Below are 23,856 nucleotides of genomic sequence, written 5' to 3'. Positions count from 1 at the left end.
GTGTGCCACAATACTGGGGCCTCAACTTTTTACAATTTATGGAAATTACATGGATGAAGGGACCGAAGGAATGGTTGCTAAATTTGCTGACGACACAAAGCCAGGTAGGAAAGTAAATTGTGAAGAGGACTACAAAGGAGGCTACAAAGTGACATAGATAGGTTAAGTGAGTGGGCAAAGATGTGGCACATTAAGGAAAGATGTAAATGCGTTAGCAGTTCAGAGATGGTTTACTAGACTAATAACAGGAATAGACAGGTTGTCTTATGAGGAAAGGTTGGACAGGTTAGGCTTGTATCCACTGGAGTTTAGAAGAGTGAGAGGCAACTTGATCAAAACCTTTAAGATCCTGAGGGGTCTTGACAGGGTTGATGAGGAGAGGATGTTTCCTCTTCTGCGAGAATCTAGAATTAAGGGTCATGGTTTAAAAAATAAGGGGTTGCTCATTTAAGACAGATGAGAAGAAATGTTTTCGCTCAGATGGTAGTGAGTCTTTGGAACTCTTCCTCAAAAGGCAGTGCAAACAGAGTCTGAATATCTTTAAGGCAGAGCTGGATAGATTCTTGATAAATAAGGGGGTGAAAGGTTATCGGGGTAGGTAGGAGTGTGGAGTGCAGGTTACAATCAGCTCAGCCATGATCTTATTGAATGGCGGAGCAGGCTCGAGGTGATGAGTGGCCTACTCCTGCTTCTAATCTGTATGTTTGTATCAGTTCCAGAATTTTGACCTAGCGATGATAATGGAACAAAGATATATTTCCAAGTGAGGATGGTGTGAGACTTAGGATAGAACTTGCAGTTGGTCATGTTCTCATTGTTCCACCTATAAACATTAGAGGTCACAGGTAAAGGAGGCGCTATTAAAGAGTAGCAACCATGTATTTTGTAGGTGTTAGACATGGTGGCTATGATGTGTCAGTGGAGGAAGAACTGAATTTTTAAAGGGTTGGATAAGGTGCCAATCAAGTGTGCTGCTTTGCCCTGGATGGTGTTAAGCTTCTTGCATGTTATTGCAGCTGCACTTATTTAGGCAAGTGGAGAGTATTCCATCACATCCCTGACTTGTGCCTTTTAGATGGTATAGACAGATCTTGGGCAGTCAGGAGGTGATTTAATCGTCACAGATTCCCAACCTCTGACTTGCTCTTGTAGCCACATTATTTATATGGCTGGTCCAGTTCAGTTTCTGGTTAACGGCAACCCCCGGGATGTTGGTAGTGGGGAAGTCAGCCATAGTAATGCCACTGAATGTCGGGGAGAGATGGTTAGAGTCTCTATTGTTGGAGATGATCATTACCTGGCACTTATGTGGCGTGAATGTTCCTTGCCACTTATCAGCCCAAGCCTGAATGTTGTCCAAGTATTGCTGAATGCAGCCACTGACTGCTTCTGTCTCTGAAGAATTGTGAATGGACCTGGTTATGAAGGGAAAGTAACTGATGAAGCAGCAAGGATGGATGGGCCTAGGTCACTGCTCTTTGTTCTCAGTACGACTCTAGCCAGTGGAACATTTTAGCCCCCGATTCCCAATGGTTTCATTTTTACGAGGTTCCACACTTGGTCAAATGTTGTCTTGATGTCGAGGTTAGTCACTCTATCCCTATCTCTGGAATTCAGTTCTTTTGGCCATGTTTGGATGAAGGCTGTAATGAGGTTGGAAGCCGTAGTCTTCGTAAAATGCAAACTGAGTGTTGGTGAGTAGATTAATGCTGAGTGAGTGCTGGTTAGGTGAAAACTTTCCATTATTTGGTTGTTGACTTAAAGTAGGCTGATGTGACAGCTGGATTGAACTTGTCCTGCTTTTTATGGACAATACACATCTAGGCAGTTTCCACTTTACCAGGTAGATGCCAAATTTGTAACTACACTGGAACAGCTTGGCTAGAGGGACAAAAACAGTATTACCTGGAAAAACTCAGCAGGTCTGGCAGCATCGGCGGAGAAGAAAAGAGTTGATGTTTCGAGTCCTCATGACCCTTCGACAGAACTTGATTTCGAGTCCAAGAAAGAGTTGAAATATAAGCTGGTTATAACCAGCTTATATTTCAACTCTTTCTTGGACTCGAACTCAAGTTCTGTCGAAGGGTCATGAGGACTCGAAACGTCAACTCGTTTCTTCTCCGCCGATGCTGCCAGACCTGCTGAGTTTTTCTAGGTAATTCTGTTTTTGTTTTGGATTTCCAGCATCCGCAGTTTTTTTGTTTTTATATTTGTATATATTGGCTAGAGGGACAGCTGGTTCTGGAGCACAAGTCTTTAGCACTAGAGGTTGGATATTGTCATAACTGTACACAGTATGCTAAGCTATTTCTTGAAATCACATGGGAAAGAGGAAAAGACTAGCATTTATATAGTGCTTTTCATGACCACCAGACATTTCAGCACTTCTAAGTTAAGACATTGTCATAATATGGGAAACGAGGCAGTCAATATGTGCTCAGCAAACTCCCATTGACAGCAATGTAATAACGACCAGATAACCTGTCTTTTGTGAAGTTGTCTGAAGGATAAATATTGACCAAGACACTAGGAATGACTCCCTCGTTCTTCTTCGAAACAGTGCCATAGAGTGAATCAACTTGGTTGAAGACATTTCTATGATGGTGCGGAGGCTGAGATGGATTACCTACTCTGTACTTCTGTGGCAAATAGATTGATGAGGATAAGGTCAGGTAGATTTATCCCTCATGTTGGTTCTCTTACCACTTTTCCCAGGCCCAGTCTGGCAGACATGTCCTTCTGGAGTAGGCCAGCATCAAGACAGACCTAGCTATGAGCCATTCAGTGATGGACATTGAAGTCTCCCATTCACAGTACCTCTTGCTATCCTCTGTGCTCTTCAAAGTGGTGTTCAACATGAAGCAATACTGTTTCATCAGCAGAGGGAGAATGAATGGTGGTGATCACCAGGTTTCCTTGCCCATGGTTGACCTGAAGCCCTGAGACTTTATGAGGTCCAGAATCATTGTTGAGTGGTTTGCCAGGCCATTTCAGAGGGCTTTTAAGAGTCAACCACATCATTGTGGGCCTGGAGTGACATATAGGCCAGAATGGTGAAGGACAACATTTTTCCTTCCCTAAAGGAAGGACATGAGTGAACCAGGTGGATTATGATAATCAGTAATTTCATGCTAGCTTTTTATTCTAGATTTATTTAATCAATGAAATTAAATTCCCTATGTGCCATGGTGGGAATGGAACTCATGTCGTTGGATCATTAATCTAGGCCTCAGGATGACGAGTGACATAACATAACCACTGTACAGACATCTGACTGATTACAAATATCTAACTGGAGGAAGGGATCTATAGTCCAGTTAGTATAACATCAATGTTAAGCAAGATAATGGAATCTTCACTCAGGAGGTAACAGAAAATCATCTAGAAACTCAAAATATTATAGAGTAATCAACATGGATTTCAAAAGAGTTCATACTTCACCAACCTTACTGAATTCTTTGAAGAATTAACAGAAAATAGTAGGGAAGGGTAATGCAGTAGTTGTAATATATTTGAAATTTCAAAATGCATTGCATATTAGTCTCATGATTAAGGTCAGAGAATGTGGAATCAGGTTCAAGAGCAGAATGAATAGCAAGCTGGCTACAAAACAGAAAATAGAGTGGGGTTAAGAGGTGATACTCAGATTGGCAAAATGGGGGATGCAGTGTTCCATAACGATTGTGTTGGGACCACTGTTGTTCACTATTTCTATCAATGATTTGGACTCAGGGATTGGAAGTAATTTGTGACAACATCAAATTGGGGGTTGCAGTTCATACAAAGGAAGACTTTGACAAATAAAAAGCAACATTAATAAGCTTACAGAATGAATCTTTAATTGGCAAATTAATCTCAATATAGATAATTGTGAGATGGCACATTTTTGTAGGAAGAATAAGGAGACCACCAGCTGTTTGGAGTTTTAAAATTCTTTCACGGGATGTGGGCGTCACTGGCTAGGCCGGTACTTATTGCCCATCCTTAATTGCCTTGAGAAGGTGGTGGTGTGCTGCCTTCTTGAATCATTGCAGTCCACGTGGAAGAGGTGCACTCACAGTGCTGTTAGCTCCAGGATTTTGATGCAGCGACAGTGAAGGAATGGCAAGAAATTTCCAAGTCAGGATGTTGTGTGGCTTGGAGAGGAGCTTGCAGGTGGTGGTGTTCCCACGCGTCTCCTGCCTTTGTCCTTCTAGGTAGTAGAGGTTGCGGGTTTGGAAGGTGCTGTCAAAGGAGCCTTAGTGAGTTGCAGCAATGCATCTTGTAGAGATGCACTATTGCACTGTGCGTCAATGGTGGAGGGAGTTGAAGGTGGTGGATGGGGGTATCAGTCGAGCCGGCTGTTCTCTCCCGGATGGTGTCAAGCTTCTTGAGTTGTTGGAGCTGCACTCATCCAGGCATGTGGAGGGTGTTCCATCACACTCCTGATATATGTCTTGTAGATGGTGGACAGGCTTTGGAGAATCAGGAGTGAATTACTCTCTGCAGAATTCCCAGCCTCTGACCTGCTCTTCTGGGTGGTTCAGTTCAGTTTATAGTCATTGGCAACTCCCAAGATGTTGATAGTGGGGAATTCAGCTATGGTAATGCCATTGAATGTCAAGGGGCGATGGTTGTATTCTCTCTTGTTGGAGATGGTCATTGTCTGGTACTTGTGTGGCATGAGTGTTTCTTGCCACTTTTTAAAAATTCATTCAGCATTTATTGCCCATCCCTAATTACTCTTGTTCAGAGGGCATTTAAGAGTCAACCACATTGCTGTGTCTGGAGTCACATGTGGACCATGCTGGGTAAGGATGGCAGATTTCCTTCCCTATCGTTAGTGAACCAGATGGGTTTTACGACAATCGGCAATGGTTTTATGGTCACCAACAGACTTTTAATTCCAGATTATTATTGAATTCAAATTTCACCATCTGCCATGGTGGGATTCAACCCAGGTCCCCCCCTGGGTCACTGGATTACCAGTCCTTAGACAATACCGCTACGCCACCAAACTAACTCCATTTCAACAATTTCTACAAATGTAATGCATAAACCACAATTTTGAACAGCCATACTGTGGAAAAGTCCAGCTAGTCCAGCAACAATACCACTATGCCATCACCTCCCATACTTATCAGTATGATAAGTATGAATGCTGGCCAGGTCTTGCTGTATTTAGACATGGACTGCTACAGAATCTCTGGAATCATGAATGGTGCTGAACGTTGTGCAATCATCAGCGAATGTCCCCACTTCTAACCTATTGATGAAAGGAAGGTCATTGATGAAGCACCTGAAGATAGTTGGGCCTAGGACATAATCCTGAGGAACTCCTGCAGTGATATCCTGGTACTGAGATGATTGACCTCCAACAGCCACAACCATATTCTTTTGTGCTAGGTATGACTCCAACCAGTGGAGAGTCCCCCCCCACAATTCCCATTGACACCAGTTTTGCTAGGACCCCTGATGCCATACTTAAGTGGTGCCTTGATGTTAAGGGCAGTCACTCTCACCCCATCACCTGAGTTCAGTTCTTTTTGTCCATGTTTGGACTAAAGCTGTAATGAAGTCAGGAGCCAAGTGGCCCTGATGGAATCCAACCTGAGTGTCAGCGAGCAGGTTAATTCTGCATAAGTGCCACTCGATAGCACTGTCGACAACACTTTCCACCGCTTTGCTGATGATTGAAAGTAAACTGATGGGGTGATAATTGACCGGGTTGGATTTGTCCTGCTTTTTGTGGACAGGGCACACCTGGACAGTTTTGCACATTGTCGGGTATAGTACTATTGCTGGATTGATGTCAGGGCCCATAGCCTTTGTAGTACCCAGTACCTTCAGCTGTTTCTTGACATCATGTGGAGCAAATTGAATTGATTGATGAATGGCACCTCATGAGGAAGCCGAGATGGACCACCCACTTGCAACTTCTAGCTGAAGATTTTTGCACTGATGTGCTGGGCTCACCCATCATTGAGGATGAGGAGATTTGTAAAGCCTCTTCTTCCTCCAGTTAGTTGTTTAATTCTCCACCTGGATGTGGCAGGACTGCAGAGCTTAAACCTGATCCATTGGTTGTGGGATCACTTAGCTCTGTCTATTGCATGCTGCTTTTGCTATTTGGCACGCAAGCAGTCTTGTGTTGTAGCTTCACCAGGTTGACACCTCATTTTTAGATATGCCTGGTGCTGCTCCTGGCATGCCCTTCTACACTCTTCAGTGAACTAGGGTTGATCCCCTGGCTTGGTGGCAACGGTAGAGTGGGGATTATGGCAGGTCATATGGCAGGCCATGAGTGTACAGATTGTGGTTGCATACAATTCTGCTACTGCTGAGGGCCCATAGCACCTCACGGATGCTTGGTTTGAGTTGCCAGATCTGTACGAAATCTAAAACAAAAACAGAATTACCTGGAAAAACTCAGCAGGTCTGGCAGCATCGGCGGAGAAGAAAAGAGTTGACGTTTCGAGTCCTCATGTCGAACTCAAGTTCTGTCGAAGGGTCATGAGGACTCGAAATGTCAACTCTTTTCTTCTCCGCCGATGCTGCCAGACCTGCTGAGTTTTTCCAGGTAATTCTGTTTTTGTTTTGGATTTCCAGCATCCGCAGTTTTTTTGTTTTTTATCTCTGTACGAAATCTATCCCATTCAGCACGGTGGTAGTGCCACACAACACAATGGAGGTGTCCTCAAATACGAAGACACGACTTCGTCTCCACAAAGACTGTGTAGTGGTCACTCCTACCGATACTGTAATGGACTGATGCATCTGCGAAAGGTAGATTGGTGAGCACAAGGTATTTCCCTCTTGTTGGTTGCTTCACCACCTGCTGCAGACCCAGTCCAGCAACTACGTCCTTTTGGGCTCAGCCAGCTTGGTCAGCAGTGGTGCTATCAAGCCACTCTTGGTGATGGAACATTGAAGTCCCCCACCCAGAGTACATTTTGTGCCCTTGCCACCCTCAGTGCTTCCTCCAAGTACTGTTCAACTTGGAGAAACACTGATTCATCAGCTGAGGAAGGGCGATACATGGTAATCAGCAGGAGGTTTCCTTGTCCATTTTTGACGTGACGCCATGAGACTTCACGGAGTCCAAAGATGTTGTTGAGGATTCCCAGGACAACTCCTTTCTGACTGTATACCACTGTGTCACCACCTCTGCTGAGACTATCCTGCCGGTGGGACACGATGTATCCAGGAATGTTGATGGTGGTGACATTATCTGTATGACTATGTCAGGCTGTTGTTTGACTATTCTGTGGGGCCACTCTCCCGATTTTGGCACTAGCCTCCAGATGTTAGTAAGGAGAACTTTGCAGGGTCAACAGCAGCTATGGGCCCTCAGCAGTAGCAGAATTGTATGCAACCACAATCTGTACACTCATGGCCTGCCATATGACCTGCCATAATCCCCACTCTACCGTTGCCATCAAGCCAGAGGATCAACCCTAGCTCACTGAAGAGTGTAGAAGGGCATGCCATTGTCGCTTCCAGTGCCTATGTTGATGCCAGGTGGTCCATCTGATTTCATTCCTTTTTGTCAGCTTTGTAAAGGTTTTCATATAACTCAGCAATTTGCTTGGCCATCTCAGGGGCCATTTAAGAGCCAACCACGTTACTGTGGGTCTGGGGTCACATGCAGGCCAGACCAGGTGAGGATGGCAGATTTCCTTCCTTAAAGCACATTAATGAAGCAAATGGGTTTTTTTGACAATCGACAATGGTCACTATTACCGAGACCAGCTTTTAAAAAAATTTATTTTCTATAATGACAGTCTAAATGGGGCCGACGATCCAAGAACTATGGGGATGCAGATAAACAATTAATTGAAAGAAGCAATGCAGTTTAATAAGGCAGTGTAAAAAAAGAGATAAATTGAAAAGCAGGAAAATCATGTTAAGTTTGTATGGGGCTTGGTTAAACCACATTTTAGAGGACTGTGGATAGTCTGGTCACCATAGTATAAAAATAATATAGAGGCATTGGACAATGTGCACAAAAAAAGTATAATATAATACCAGAACTGAGGGGTCAAGCAAGAAAGACTGAATAGGAATCTTTTGTCTAGAAAAGAGAAAGCTGAAAAGTGATCTGATGGTGCTCTTTAAAATGATGAAGGGATTGAAAGAGTAGACATAAAGAAGGTATTTCCACTTTTAGCAGATTCAAAAAAACTAGGGGTCATAAATAAGTAAATCCAATAGGGAATTCAGAGGAAACTGAACTTGCTCACATAAAAGATAGTGAAAATGCGGACTCTCCCACCTAAATGGCTGTGGATGTTGGGTTGATTGAAATTTTCCAGACAAAGATCCGATTTTTATTGGGTAAGGTGATCACGGGACATACTGCAAAGATGGGTAAATCAAGCAGAGGCACAGGATAGCCAGATCAGAGGTGCACATCTAAGGATATTGTTCTTTTTATCAGTGTTGTGATAGATGTTGAGGGACTTGAAAGTGCTGTTGAAATAAGCTATAGGTAGTACAAAGTGCAGCCTCAGTATAGGAAGGGTGAATACTGGCCCAGATTTTGTAGTCAGTAGCGAGTGCCAAAAAGCTGACGACAAAGGTCAAGTGTTCTCCATGGCATGGATTTCTACATTCCTGATGCTCATTTGAATCTGGTGCCAAGTCAAGGTGATTTCCAGATGTCCAAGAACAGTAATAGTATGAAGTAAAGTAAGCAGCCAATCGCATTGAAGTGTTCTCACACACAGCAGACCAGGAAGTAAAATGCATTGATTATCTTTCACTTATTATATGTTTTAGACAGCAAAATAAAAATTAGAACATACATTTTATAAGCTGAAATATTTTAAAAAATGTAAAAGCTTAACCAAAATAGAAAATACGACATTACACAAATATAAAATTATGTTTCTAGGGCCAGCGAGATTCTTCAGTAATGACTTAGTACGCCGTTAAAAATCCAGTTAACACAATAGTAACAAGGTATAACTTTTTCAGGGGGGTTTAAATAGTGATATTGCAGTGGAAAGGGGGAATTTCTCATCACTTCAGTGATTTATAATTGATTTCACTTGTAGAGACATCAATGCATATCCTATGGAGAAGCAACAAATCACTGACAACAACTTTTTGATTTCTGTTTTTAATTCTGCATGTGCCGTCTCCCAAAGTTGCTGTCAGTTATGTAGGAGTAATGGTGGCAAACACCATCATGACACCTACAAAATACGGAACATAATGTTCAGTAGCAGAGTCAGAATCCTAGATTTTTCTACTTCATATCATCTGGGAGCATCATCAGCATAAAGATTAAGGAGGCCCAGAAACACCTTTTCAAAACAGCTGGGGAGGGATAATAAATACAGCCATCAAAGTTACTCGTCTCAGGAACCAACCAAACAAATTCCTAATTTCCATCCTTCATATTTGAATTGAAGTATATATTGGAATTAAGAAAACTGAAGTTAATTTACAAGTTATTGAAACATCAGAAGAGGAGTTGGATGGAAATAAATCAAACTGTAGAAATAAGGCAGCACAGAATGGGGAAAAGGGAGTAACAGAACAAGCAAACTAAAGAGCGTACTTAAGAAGAAATTTTTAAACAGTTGTAATTATTAGCCTTCCAATTGAGGCAGAACATTCCTGAGATTTGTTGACAGTCTTAAGCAGATTGCTCATAACACAACACAATAACTTGTATAGTAATTCTCAAAACAAACTATTAATGAAACTACTCACTTTACTATGTCAATACATCAATACAAGGTAATAAAACTAGCAACAAAAGTACAGAGGAACGCAAAAATCACACTTACCAACAAGAACTACCAGTCTGTACTTTTCATTATGTTGATGCTGGTAAGAGACAACTTCTTCATATGTTGGTACATCTGCTGTGTCATACTGTTCACTTCTTTTGCTTTCATACATGGATTTATTAGTCTTTCTATCTTTTCTGCTCAGTCGAAAACTTCTTCTGAGACCAGCTGTAAAGAATTGAGAATTGTTAGAGCATTGAATCAGAGTGAAGCCTGATTAAAAGTTACTATACAAAACAAAGGAAGAAAATTGGCATAACCTATGATAATGCTACTGTTCATCAAAACCATCTAGCGTGATCACACTTTCTTTGGAATGAATGCTGAAAAAAACATTTATGGAACATTTTTTCTTCCTAAACAAATAGTAGAACATATGAAAACTTAAGAAATACGTGCATATACAGTGAAATTGACATTATGTACACTTATGTACAGTTAGCAAATTGGATTAACTTCACACAGGCCTAACTTGAACGAAACTTTAAAAAAATAAAATCAAGAAAAGATAATTGATATGGTGTTAATAGCAGATTTATTGCAGCCTACAATTCATAATCTAACAGAAAAATTGTAAAATCTACATAATCAGTGAAACTTAGTTGAATTACGGCTGTTCCTATGATTTACACATCAGCCAATAAGTTCAGGAATAGGAGAGTTTGTACATAAGGAAAAACTCTTCATAGTGCTGGCGTTAAATACTTCAGTGCTACATACAACATTATTTTCCCCCACTGAAATGAATTGTGAGCAATTGATAGGCAATTGGACAACAGTACAAATTTTTGTGCAATGTTTTTAATTAGAAGAGAAATAATTCCTCCTTTCATTTTTTATTTCTCTTATGCAGATGGTCTGCTAGAACTGTCTGGGACAGCTTCTCAATGAAGGAGTGAGCAAAAGCAACATGACTAACCCTCTAACTTCATTCACCTCCTATGGACAGGACCATAACATTTGCTGTGAAGATATAACTGAGATTTCCGTTAACTCCAGTATGATGCCATTACCAAACACATTGTCCCCTCACCTCCCCTGTCAGCATTCTGAAGGGACTGTTCCCTCCGTGCCACCCTGGCTACTCCTCTCTCACCCCCAACACCTTATCCCCTTCCCATGCAATCATAGAAGGTGTAACACGTGCCACTTTACATCCTCCCTCCTCATTGCCCAAAGCCCCAAATACTCCTTTCAGGTGCAGCAGTGAACTTGCACCAATTTTGATTTAGTCTATTGTACTTGCTGCTCAGAATTCGGTTTCCTTTACACTGGGGAGTCAAAATGCAGACTGGGCAATGCTTTGCAGAACACCTTTGCTCAGCCCACAAGCATGACCTCAACCTTCTGGTTGCTTGCCACTTCAACACACCATCTTGCTCTTCTGTTCACAGTTTTTTCCTTGGCTTGCTACAATATTCCAGTGAAGCCAAACGCAAACTGGAAGAACATCTTGTGATTAGGCACTTTACAGCCTTCTCGAGTCAACATTGAGTTTAGCAACTTCAGACCATGAACTCTGTGCTCCATTTTGAAGCTTATTCCCTCCTGAGTGCTAGCCCGTACCTTGTTCAGACAGTGCTGACCTTTATTAATGCCTATTCTGGACCAAAGCTTTAGATTTTAATACTATCATTACCACTCTCTTTGTCTGGCGCTCCATAACATCGTTATCATTTAATCTCTTCTGCCCTCTAACCTATCCCTGACCTTCTATTTTGCTTCCACCTGCCCCTCTCCACCTTTTCCACAGCATAAAACCCCATCACATTTCTACCTCTCTCCAGTTCTGATGAAGTCATATTGGACTCAAAACGTTAACTCTGTTTCTCCACAGGCGCTGCCCGACCTGCTGAATTTTTCCAGCATTTTCTATTTTTATTTCAGATTTCCAGTATTCACAGCATTTTGCTTTTATATTATGAGATAAAGGAACTCAACTAAAGTCTGGATGACTTTACTCTGACAAAATAAATGGTGCGCTATCGTACCATAACTGTTTGGTAGTTTTGAAAATAGAAAGCAATTACTGGAAACTGTGTGATGCAGTGAATTCCCATATAAACCTTTCACTTTTTGAATGTTGATTGGAAACCAACACACACTGACAGATGAAAGTTTCTTTAATCTGTACAAGTGCTGAGTCTAATGAATTTAGAACACATGGTCTTATTACAAATTAGGCATAAAGGCACACTAAGCAAGTAAACTCGTCCAGCAAAGCAACACCAACATATGGATGACTAGAAGATGCACACATGTACACTGATTCTATTTGAGTGGGGGGGGGGGGGGGTGTCTATCACAGGCTCAGGATAAGGCGCATGGTCAAGGCAGAGTAAAAGCAATTGAACTTGGTTGTTATTATGGTGACCTAGAATACTCAATGTTGACACTGGGTAGCTGAAACCTGAACGTTTTGCATTCTTTACACTAGATATTCCATTCATTGATAAGCACAAAATTTTCTCTCCAGACAAAAAGCAATTAAATGTGTGACCCGGCACATAGGCTTTCTTATTAAATAACAGAAACTCAGTCTTCAAATTTTGCAGCATCCCCTAGATTTTTATTGCATGTATAATGCACATAGTTTAATCTGTGAAAAACAATATCTTGACATACAGCATATATTGCTGCAACAAACTATCCAGAAACATGGGTTCAAATCTTCCAAGTGTCAGAACTGCTTCATCTGCTGATCAGACCAAAAACTACCCACTTACCAGGAAATGATTAAAAAGGCATAAAGCAGAAAAACTCCCTGAGCATTGAAATTCACGTGGCGAGCAGCGAATAGAATCAGCACAGAAGTCTAAGGGATAGTCGGGTGGTGGGGGGTAGTCAGGTTTGGTTGGGGGGTGGGGGGGCATGGGGATGGTCAGATCGGGAATTAATGTGGGTGGGAGGAGTAATTGGGTCGGGTGGGAATTGGGGAGTTCGTGGGGTACTCAGAAGTCATGGGATAGTCAGGAAGTTGGGGTGGGGTGGTGTGAGTGATTGGGGATCAGGAGTTAGACTAAGATCTTTGTGTCTAACATTTCCTGAGTAATCATACAGGTAAATGAGCTGGAACTGTCTGAAGTCTTCAATCCTAGCTCAGAGTCGGAGACATTTTCAGAGGATCCCAGGGGACAAGGGAATTGCCCATCGGAAGTTCAAACTTCCTGGGCAATTCCCTTGGAGACTACATGTTGGGACTTCCGTGGGGTCCTAACATGCATTTTAGGTTGGGCGATCTGATCTCCGGCCATCTGGAGACCAGAAGATCTGGGCCATGAGTCTGACAGAGACTAAATACAAATGATCTTCGTCAAAAAGTAGACAATCTAGGCAGGTATCAGCACACGTGACAGATCCTGCTTAGAGTTCCCAAACAAAAAACTCACACAGCCAAAGAGTTTTTGGTTCAATTTCAGCAATTCAACAATTATTGATGGGCAGGAAAGAGCACTAGTGTGGGGGATTTCCTCCTTCATTTCACAACATAAATACGTAAGCAGCAGTGAAATAGAAACCAACAAGACAAGAAAATCTGTGTTAAAGTTTAAACTGCTGTTGGAATGTTCCAAAATTAGACAAAATAGACAAAATAAGGAATTTGGTTTCAGCCATGAATTAAAAGAGCGAGGGATGACATGCAGTAAAAACTGCTAAAAATAAGGAATAGTTATATGGGTGATGCAAAAACTCAATCTAATTTATGGGAAAATAGAGATGGAAATACATGGTAAATGTCAGAGACATCTGCATCCGATCAAGGAAAGAATGTTAGCTTAAAGAGGATTTATACCTTTATTTTAGAATTACAACTTTAATTCAGCTCCCATCACCTAACAGAAGAATCAGGAACGGTATGCACACACCACTCATACATAATTAGTTGATACCTCTCATTGACAATTAATGGGAGTTAGTAAGAACTTAAAACTTTGCGTAAATGTTGATACAAACTTAAGTTTCACTGCAATATTTTAGTCACTAAGATATTTAAATTAGCACTATCTGATGGGAGATATTAAAACTTGAGTGGTACATTACACCAAATTTATGAACCAACCCAATTAACTAGAAAGAGGCCAATTTTCCAGAATAGTCTGGTTTAGGATTTTTAAAAATGATGTACTTGCACCTCTAGCATCATGATCTAAATCTGGCTCAGACAGATGGGACTGAGACGATTGCATTTGACAACCAATAAAGATACGAGTGAAACAAGTCTGGGAAGCTTCAATTCAAGTCTCAAAGGGTATAAATCCATAGCACAAATTAGCACTAATTTGAAAACCCAACTCAGTGTGCAGGAAATGGAAATGGCACTAAAGCATGGGAGGGGTTTAACACAGGAGACAATGGTATAGTGATAAATGCACTGGACTAGTAATCCAAAGGCTCAGGCTAATGTTCTGGGGGCATGGGTTCAAATCCATGAATTGAAAGCTACTCTTCAGTTACAGTGACAATGACAACCATCATCGATTGTCATAAAAACCTATCTGGTTCATTAATGTTCTCTAGGGAAGGAAATCTGCCAAAGTTACCCGGTCTGGCCTACATGTGACCCCAGACCCACAGCAATGTGGTTGACTCCTAACTGCCCTCTGAAATGGCCCAGCAAGCCACTCAGTTCAAAGGCAATTAGGGATGGACAACAAATGCTGGCCTTCTCAGTGACACCCATATCCCATGAAATAAAAGGTCTGAGGGTATGGTGCACTTGATTGCTGACAGATTATAGCTGCAAATTACATCCAATATATACTAGACATAACATGGGTGCTAAAAATTTGGTTGATGGGTGTAAACTGGGAATCATTCTTTACAGTTGTTATCTGTCACTATGATAAACTCATAACTGCACTTAGCTTGATAAGATAACCATGCTGACATCTTACAATATATCAGCGATTACAAAACAATGGAGAAAGTGAGGAACTAATCGAACAATGTCAATATAAACAAACTTTCGATTTCAGTACATTTGAGTTTGAGCATTTTTTCTCCATTTATGTTTGACAGATGACTAAAGGTGATACTAGATGGCTTAAGGTTCAAATCACTCAGCTGTCTATGTTTTTGCTACGTCCTTTGTTTTTCCAACTAAAATTGTTTTGTTATTTAAAATGCTTTGGAGGGAGGCATAAAAACAAGGTAGTCAATGTTCCCATGTTATAACCAGGTCTGCCTGGCAGATTAAATTATAACACTGTAATTTGCAATGTTCCTTCGTTTGTAACAGGCAGAGCACAGACTGTACTCAGTCAGCCTGTGTTTGAAAAACCCAAAACATTTACCATTAGATGTGACTCTGTAATTGGGCCGCACTTACTGAACAATTGTGAATGCGCTAATAGCTACACTAACAACCAATTTAAGATAATTAGTCAAGTTTGTAATGAGCCTTATTTACGTTTGCTAGAAGCGACATACATTCATGCACAGGGATCTGTTTTCTGCAAATAAAAGGAATGCGTTCAAGTCTTGTGCTTTTTCTGAATAACCTGGGAGCTTGGGGAGCCTACTGTTCCCCATTGCTTTTGCAATGGAAATGCCTCTGCCATTCAGAGTTGACTTGCCAATCAATCAGCACCCTCTTCTACAGTACCATAAACTGTTGAGATTGAGATTTGGCCTGATAAGTGCAAGACAAAAAGCTTTGGCAACATGTCACTTTTTTTAGCAATAATTTGGAATGCTGACTTTTTTGTTGTTTTTTTAACTAATGATTTTTTATTCTTTCATAGGATGTGGGTGTTGCTGGTGAGGCCAGCATTTATTGCCCATCCCTAATTGTCCTGCGAAGGTGGTAGTCAGCTGCCCTCATAAACTGCTGCAATGCATGTGATGCAGGTACACCCACCATGCTGTTCGGAAGGGAGTTCCAGGATTTTGACCCAGTGATGTGGAAACATAGAAAATATGAGTAGGTCATTCGGCCCTTCAAGCCTGTTCTGCCATTCAATATGATCCTCTATCTCAACACTGTACTCCCACTCTCTCCTCAGACCCCTTGACGCAATCAGTCTAGAAATCTATTTCCTTCTTAAATATATTCAGTTACTTGGCTTCCACAGACCTCTGTGGTAGTGAATTCTGTAGTTTCACCATTATTGGAGTGAAGAAATTTCTCCTCATCTCAGTCCTAAACGGTATGCCCTGTATGCTGAGACCGTGACCTCTTGTCCTAGGACCCCTAGCCACATAACCCACAGAATGTTGATAGTGGGGGATTCGGATGGTGACACCATTGAATGTCAAGGGGAGATGATAATTGCCTGGCACTTGTAATGTGTGAATATGACTTGCCATTTAAGTAAGCCTGAATGTTGTCCATGTCTTGCTGCACATGAGCATGGACTGCATGTTATGCGGTGAAGTGGCACTGCCAGCATGAATAAGCACTTTTGTTTGCAAATAATACCATGATGAAAATCATTTTGGAATACATTACATGCATGCTGCTACAGCAGGACTAAAACAGAATTCTAGCCATTGCTGAACTTTAGGGCTATTCTATTTGTGAAGACAAACTGGCTAAACCATCCCAGGATTTGACTGTTAACAATAAACCACTTCATCATAAACCAGTAATTGGAAGACTGGAAATGTTGTCAACTGTGATGAGGATAGTCTTATACTTCAAAAGGACATAGGCATGTTGGTGGATTGGGCAGAGAGGTGTGAGGTGATTCATTTTGGCAGGAAAAATGTGGTGAGAGATTATAAAATAAAGGGAGAGCCTCTAAAGGAGGTGCAGGAGCAGAGGGACCTCGGTGTATACCTACATAGGTCATTGAAGATGGCAGGGCATGTTGAGAAAGCAGTTAGTAAAGCATATAGTATCTTAGGCTTTAGGGCAGCAGACAGATGGGAACACTACCACCTGGAAACTCCCCTCCAAGTCACTCACCATCCCGACTTGGAAATATATTGCTGTTCCTTCATTGTCACTGGGTCAAATCCTGGAACTCCCTTCCTACCAGCATTGTGGGTGTACTTACACCACATGGACTGCAGCGGTTCAAGAAGACAGCTCACCACTACCTTCTCAAGGGCAACTAGGGATGGGCAATAAATACTGGCCAGCGAAGCCAACATCCCGTGAATGAATAAAAGAAAATTAATAGGGGCACTGAGTACAGGGATAAGGAGGTCATGCTGAACTTGTACAAGACACTAATTAGGCCTCATCTAGAGTACTGCATCCCGTTCTGGGTGCCAATCTTGAGGAAGGGTGAGAAGGCACCGGAGAGAGTGCAGCGGACATTCACAAGAATGATTCCAGGGATAAAGAATTGTAGCTATGAGGATAGATTGGAAAGGTTGGGACTATTTTCCTTGGAGAAAAGAAGGCTGAGAGGAGACTTGATAGAGGTATTCAAGATCCTGAGGGGTATGGACAGGGTAAATAATGAGAAACTGTTCCCACTCAAGAGAATATCAAGAACTAGAGGGTGAAGATTCAAAATAATTGGCAAAAGGAGTAAATGTGATGTGAGGAAAATTTTTTTCACTCAGAGGGAGTCTGGAACAAACTTCCTAAAAGGAAGTGGAGGCAGGTTCAGTTGAGGTATTCAAAAGGCAATTGGATTTCTACCTGAAAAGAGAGAATGTACAAGGTTACGGGAATAAAGCAGGGGAGTGGGACCAGGCTCTTTCAGAGAGCCAATGCAGACTCAATGGGCCAAGTCAGAAGGCCTCCTTCTGCATTGTAAAGGTACTGTGTTACTGTGACACTCTTCTAGTTGTTTTCCATTTCCAAACAATTACTTTAACACTTAAAGTGAAAATGCAGTCAAGTATTGTGTCTCTTTAATAATAAATAAAAATAGAAAATGCTGGAAAAGCTCAGTAGGTCTGACAGCATCTGTGGAGAGAGAAACCGAGTTAATGTTTCGAGTTTGTAAGCCCCTTCTTCAGAGCCTTCTGCCTTCATTGTCTCTCTTTACATTGATTTAACTATTTAAAATTAAATACTACATTTTAAGTTTACAAATCTACAGACAGTGGTTTTCAGTCCTATATCAACAATCAGACGTGCAGATCTTACTATCCACAACTTAAAAATATGACCTCATAGATAAGCGGGTCTTTGACTTTTTTTAATATTCTCTTGGGCCAACAAGCAACATCAGGAGCAGATAAATTCCATGCTCCAAACATAAGCTTATTCCCAACCATTTTGCTCATCATTTCACGGTCATTATTAGCTCCTCAACTACTCATTTTCATGATGAAGCAGAGTGGCATCTGAAATATTTGCCACTAAAGAGGCCTATAATCTACAGCGAAGAAGAGAGAATTTTCCATGATGGTTTTAAGTATCAAAATGCTTGGCTAGAAATACAAAAATGTCACAAATTATAGTTGTTAAAGCATGGCAATGCCTCAAAAATTGGAACTGCTGCTGAGTTGCAGTCTGCTGGATCTGATCCTTTTGTATCAGTTAAAAAAGGTTGGTAAGCATTAGCAGTTTCTGTTTTCTTGAAATGAGGATAAAGTATCAAACGGTTACACATTAAGATTAATTGATTTGCAATTAATTCCCGACCGAACAGCAGTGTAGTACCTACACCATATGGACCGCAGTGGTTCAAGAAGACAGTTCACCATCGTTTCAAGAGCAATTAGGGTTGGGTAATAAATGCTGGCCTAGCCAGCAATGCCTATATCTCATGACTGAATAAATAAAAAAAAAGCTTTTTTTTCTGTCCAATGCTGTCACTCCACACTATTTATCCTCTCACGGAGAAGCAAAGAATGGCTGAAGGAGATATGATTCTCTCATCCTTTCCTGCAAGAAATGTTTTTCCAAATCAGTGAATTTGATTTTAGAACCACTTGCTCCTAACCTGAACAAATTGCCACACCATTAAATGAGAATCTCTTGGAGATAATTGCATGCTTATTTGACCATGCCAGCTTTCAAGATGGCGAAAAAGGCATTCTCAGGCATTTGGAATCCTTTTTTTTTGCAAGGTATCAGGATGAAATAGAGCCCAAAAATATAATATGAGCTTGAATGTAAGCAGAAGCATTCCAAGCATAAAATGGTTCTCATCTTTTTTATGCAGTGAATACAGCAGTGATAGTTAGCAAATATGTCTTTCAACCCATCATGACCATGAGGCATGAAGATCTGCTCCACTGATGAACCAAGACAATGGACTGAGGATAATGGTACTTTGTACTAACTCAAACAGGAAGTTGTGTCATCTCAAGGATTACTTTCGCACAATGGTAGCAGAAAGATTCACTGAAGCAACCCACCGAGCCTCCTTCATCAGCATCTTCTAAACCCGCTACCAGCTAGATGGACGAGGGCAGCAGGTACATGGGAACATCATTATCTTCTCAAGGGAAATTAGGGATGGGCGACTCCCACAACTCATGAAAGAATACATTTTTAAAATGCATGATGTTTGCCCCAGGCTGCTTCTAAACAGTTGTCCTAAAGCAAAGGCTCCAATTTAAAACAAAAAATATGTACATATGAACATATTTGTACAAAAACAAAATATGGTGACGGCTGGAAATCAAATAAAGACAGGAAATACTCAGCAGGTTTGGCAGCATGTGGAGAGAGAAACAGGGTTTCAGGTCAATGAACTGGGAAAAGTTAGAAATGTAATGGATTTTAAGCAAATATAAGAGGAGAGACTGGGAAAAGGACAAAACAGGTCTGTAACAGGATGGGAGACAGGAAAGATTTAATGACAGAAGAGCTGGTGGTGCAAGGCCAAAGCAAGGTGTAATGGGACAAGTAAAGAAATGACAGGTGTGCCTAGAGAATGTGTGACTGGCAGAATGATGAACAGCTGCCTTTTGAAAGTAAAAAGAGAAAAACTAGACAAAAATGAGAGTAAAACTGAAACCTGCAAAGAAAAAGGAAACAAAATGGGCAGCAAAGATTGGGGTCTTAAATTGTTGAACTCAGTGTTGAGTCCGAAGGTTGTCAAGAGCCTAATTGAAAGATGAGGCTCCTCATGCATATGCTGAGCTTCGCCGGAACATTGCAGGAGGGCAAGGATAGACAGGTCGGCATGAGAGCAAGGAGGAGAATTAAAACAATAGGCAACCAGAAGCTCAGGGTCATGTTTATGGACTGAATTGAAGTGTTCTGGAAAGTGGTCACCCATTTTGTTTTTGGTCTCTGCATTGTGAACAGCGAATACTAAACTGAAAGGAGGATACTTACTGATTCACTTGGAAGGAGCGTTTGGGGTCAAGTGGTGAGAACGGAGGAGGTAAAAGGGGAAGTGTTGTATTTCGTGCACTCGCATGGAAAGGTGCCATTGGAAGAGGATGGAGATTGGGGAGTGGAATAGGGTGTTGCAGAGGGAACAGTCCCTTCAGAATGATGAAAGGGAGGTAGGGGAAGATGTGTTTGATGGTGGAGGTGGAAGAGGGTGATCTGTTGAACACGGAAGCTGGTGGGTGAGGACAAAAGGAACCATATTGTCTTATCTGGGAAGGGACAGGGTGAGAGTAAAAGTGTGTGAAATGTAATGGACACGGTGGAGGACCCTGTCAACTAAGTGGGTGGAGGAAATCCTCGACTGAGGAAAGAGGAAGACATACTAAGTGTTGGAATGGCAAGTTGCATCATCAGAACAGGTAAAATAGAGACAGAGAAACTGAATATACTTCTGGTTGGTAAATTATAAGCAATGCATGTTCAGGATTTACTATTTAAATGTCAGCTCCCTCACTAGTAGTCCGTCACAAAAATCTAACACAAATGTTAGTCATTATCATAATCAGCTTGAGTTATCAGCATGTCATGTTTGGTTTCACTCAAGAGGCTGACTGCTTGGCCTAAATAGCCAAGTGGTTATGGTACTGGGTTTGTAACCCCAAGATCAAGAGTTCAAATCTCACAATGGCAATCTATGAAAACAATGTAACTTCATCTGAAACAGATGGAAACGGGTTTGTACTCGAAAGAGTTACTGGGTTTGTAACCCCAAGATCAAGAGTTCAAGAGGCCGACTTATTTGTGTGTGACTCCTGGTAAGAGCCGAAAGAAATCTCACAGGCCTTTCTGAAATACGTGGAAAAAAATGCATTAGAACAACAAATCAAATCTATTTAACATAACATCCTTTAAAATATCACATCCTAGAATACTTCTCAGAAGTCTTATTAAGCAAAATTTAACACCGAGCTAAATTAGGCATATTAGGGCTGATTACCAAAAACTTGACCAAAGAAGTAGGTTTCAAGAAGAATCTTGAAGGAAGAGAGAGGCAGAGGGGCTCAGGGAGGGAATTCATGAGCTTGAGGCCTTGGCAGCTGGAGGCAGGCTCACCAATAGTGGCACAATTAAAACTGGGGATGCTCAAGAGGCACATCAGAGGTTTGTAGGGCTAGTGGAGAATATGAAGATAGGGAAATGCAAGGCCATGGGAGAATTTGAAAATTAGGATGAGAATTTTACAATCAGGGTGTTTTTTAAACAGGAGCCAGTGAGCACAGAGGTGATAGGTGAAATGCACCTGGTGATTTCAACCAATGACACAGACACAAATACTGAACACAAAAAACCTTTGCACAATGCAAGAGTGGCTGAGTGGCGGTCAAAAGTAGATCTAACAACCTTTGTTTTGACAAAGATTACTTAATCAGCGGTAAGGAAAATAATAAGGCAAAGTTAAGGGGACATTCTTCAGCAGTGATGATGCATATTGCCTTGGATTTTTTTCCAGCTCTTGCAAGAGATTACATGGCTGCTGGGGGAGGGGGAGTAAGTGTGTTGTGAGAATAGTGGGGCATCTTGTTACGGTGCTCCAGCCATCAAGTGTGCTGGGCAGGTTTGATGAACTAGTTGGTCTTTTCCTGCCCGTTAATTTTAAATGCTCCTACTTCAATCTCAATAACACATGCAAAACAAATGTAACCAATAGTTGACATATGGTATTTGACAGACTTTATTATTCACTTTTGCAACTTGTAATCAGTTGTTCAATCTAACAAAATTGCTTTTCAACTGAAAGACTGCCATAAAGTAGATATATTCTCAGCTAAGAAAAGTACAATTGCTTAAACTTTCAGTTGTCCTGTCAGCTATTCAGCTGTATTTTTCTTGGTCTCAGCTTACATTAGGTCTGCTGTTATTATCTGCATGCTTTCATATATAATTAGACCTTACACTTTACAAATGAAAAAAAATTGAGTGTGACCAGCTGGCAAAAATAATGCAGCAATCAGACGTGCACAATAATTACCTCCTGTTGGGAAATAAAGAAGAAATTAACCTGTAATGTTGAAGGGAAGAAAGACTTGGCTGATAGTGATTGTTATATTAAAAAAGTTCTTTATTTGTGTTCATTGACTATAACAGCTTACCAACATCTGTATTACATTGAAAACATACAATCAATTGGATGGTTAGTTATAGCTATTTGATTGGATATGCAAATTTAATTAAAATCAGATGTATAAATTTTCCTGCTGTAAAATATCCTGCTGCCAGGTCGAATAGTTATAGGGTCTAAGTTAATCTGTGTGCTCCACTTTTCCTATCTATTTGTCCTTAAAGTGATCTTAGTACAACAAAGAATTCAAAAACTATTAGAAATTAAATAATGCTCATGTTGTTCTATCTTTCTTTGATATTAGTTCAAATGGTTGTTATGTGAAAGGCAGATATTAAAAGATGGGAATGCAAGAACATAAGGACTAGAACTGTTTTTGTAGAGGCCACAGCAGTGATCTCCATTTCCGCCTGATCACCCTATGCGTTCCTAAAATATTCACTTTCATATTGCAGGTTCCTGGCCCCTCCAGCAAACAATATGTTGTTGCAACAGTACAGTTCCTTTTACTGAACATTTATTTGAAAATAATTTAAGTAGAAGCTTCACAATTTCAAACTGTGTAAGGTAATTCCTAATGGACACACTGTGATACATTGAAAATAAATTAATTAAACTATGAGAATTTACATCTTTAGCACTGTAGCTATTTACTGTTGAGAGTGGAACTCAACTCAAAATAAAAATTTGATGCCTTGGGATAAGTTTAACAGAAGATCTAATTATAAATCACATGTGAGGCTTTTTATTACTTTCTTTTCAAGTTCTCATTGAGCAGTGAAGGTGCAGCTGAAAATTACTCAAGTGTTATATTTGAAAATCACACTATCTTTATCCTAATTTCTATTCCCCAGAGTTCATCAACCCCAAACATTGAGCAGAATTGTCTCAGATTTGCACTAAGTGTGGCAGTGGGCGGGAAAAAGGACATTTAGCCCACCGGCCGCAATGGCAGCTTTTCACGCCGTATCGTCCTAATCCCGCCTCATTAATTATGCAACCACAGGAAACACACCGTCCCACTGGCGGGTGGCCTCTGAATTGTCCACCACGCTGTCACCTCGCTGTTTCCTCACGCCGGGTGCCATATCTAAACTGCAGCCGCCCAAACAATTCTCAATGCTCACAGCCCAGGGCTACGTTCCAATGAAGACATAACTCTGAAAGCCAAAAAGAGTTAAGTGATGTCACTGGAATGCCTTTCAGAGGCCTGCTGTGGTGTCCTCCACCTCATTCTGGCTGCAGGAGGTCCAGCAATCTCACCATGCCAGCCTGAGAGGCAGTGGCAGTGGTGGTCAGTGCCAGTGCAGCACAGAAGAGGTTGACCATCTAGTGCAGAAAGAGATGAATGATCTCATACGTGCCGCCAGGGTAAGACGACCATCTCAACACTCTAAACTCACACTCACTCTGATGAAGTGGTGCCCACATGTGCACGTGTGGAGGTCTTGTGGGAAGGATGGCAGACGCCATGAGACATCCTGATCCAGCAGAACGCAGTGATGTGTGCAGACCTGCACTCCATCGTGGTAGCCTTGCGTAAGTTCCTTAAGTGGGGAGTCCAGTGCGAGGAGGAAACAGGGCACCTTGACATCCCTCAAGGTGCTCCTTCCCCTCAAACAGTCAGGCTGGAGGCCTCAGGCACCCGAAGGGAAGAGGAGTGGCAGCTGGACACCCCTGGGTCATCCGCTCAGGAATCTCAGAGGCTGTCCTCTCCCTGCGAGTCCCCTTTGCCTCAACTTCGGCTCTGTCAACAC

The 23,856-nt window shown here is 41.4% G+C and overlaps 1 protein-coding gene across 8 annotated transcripts in view; it reads right to left on the bottom strand.

Moving 5' to 3' along the window:
- mpp7a (membrane palmitoylated protein 7a) overlaps window positions 1–23,856 on the bottom strand; it is a 519,275-nt gene that overhangs the window by 81,661 nt on the left and 413,758 nt on the right. For all 8 annotated transcript variants that reach the window (XM_041184801.1, XM_041184806.1, XM_041184807.1 and 5 more), the window contains one exon: window positions 9,780–9,950. In XM_041184801.1, coding sequence (XP_041040735.1) covers window positions 9,780–9,950 — 171 coding nt within the window. The remainder of the gene's footprint in view (window positions 1–9,779; window positions 9,951–23,856) is intronic.

The sequence above is a fragment of the Carcharodon carcharias genome, chromosome 3, assembly GCF_017639515.1.
Source record: "Carcharodon carcharias isolate sCarCar2 chromosome 3, sCarCar2.pri, whole genome shotgun sequence".
NCBI lineage: Eukaryota > Metazoa > Chordata > Chondrichthyes > Lamniformes > Lamnidae > Carcharodon > Carcharodon carcharias.
This window is presented reverse-complemented; position numbering and strand designations above follow the sequence as displayed.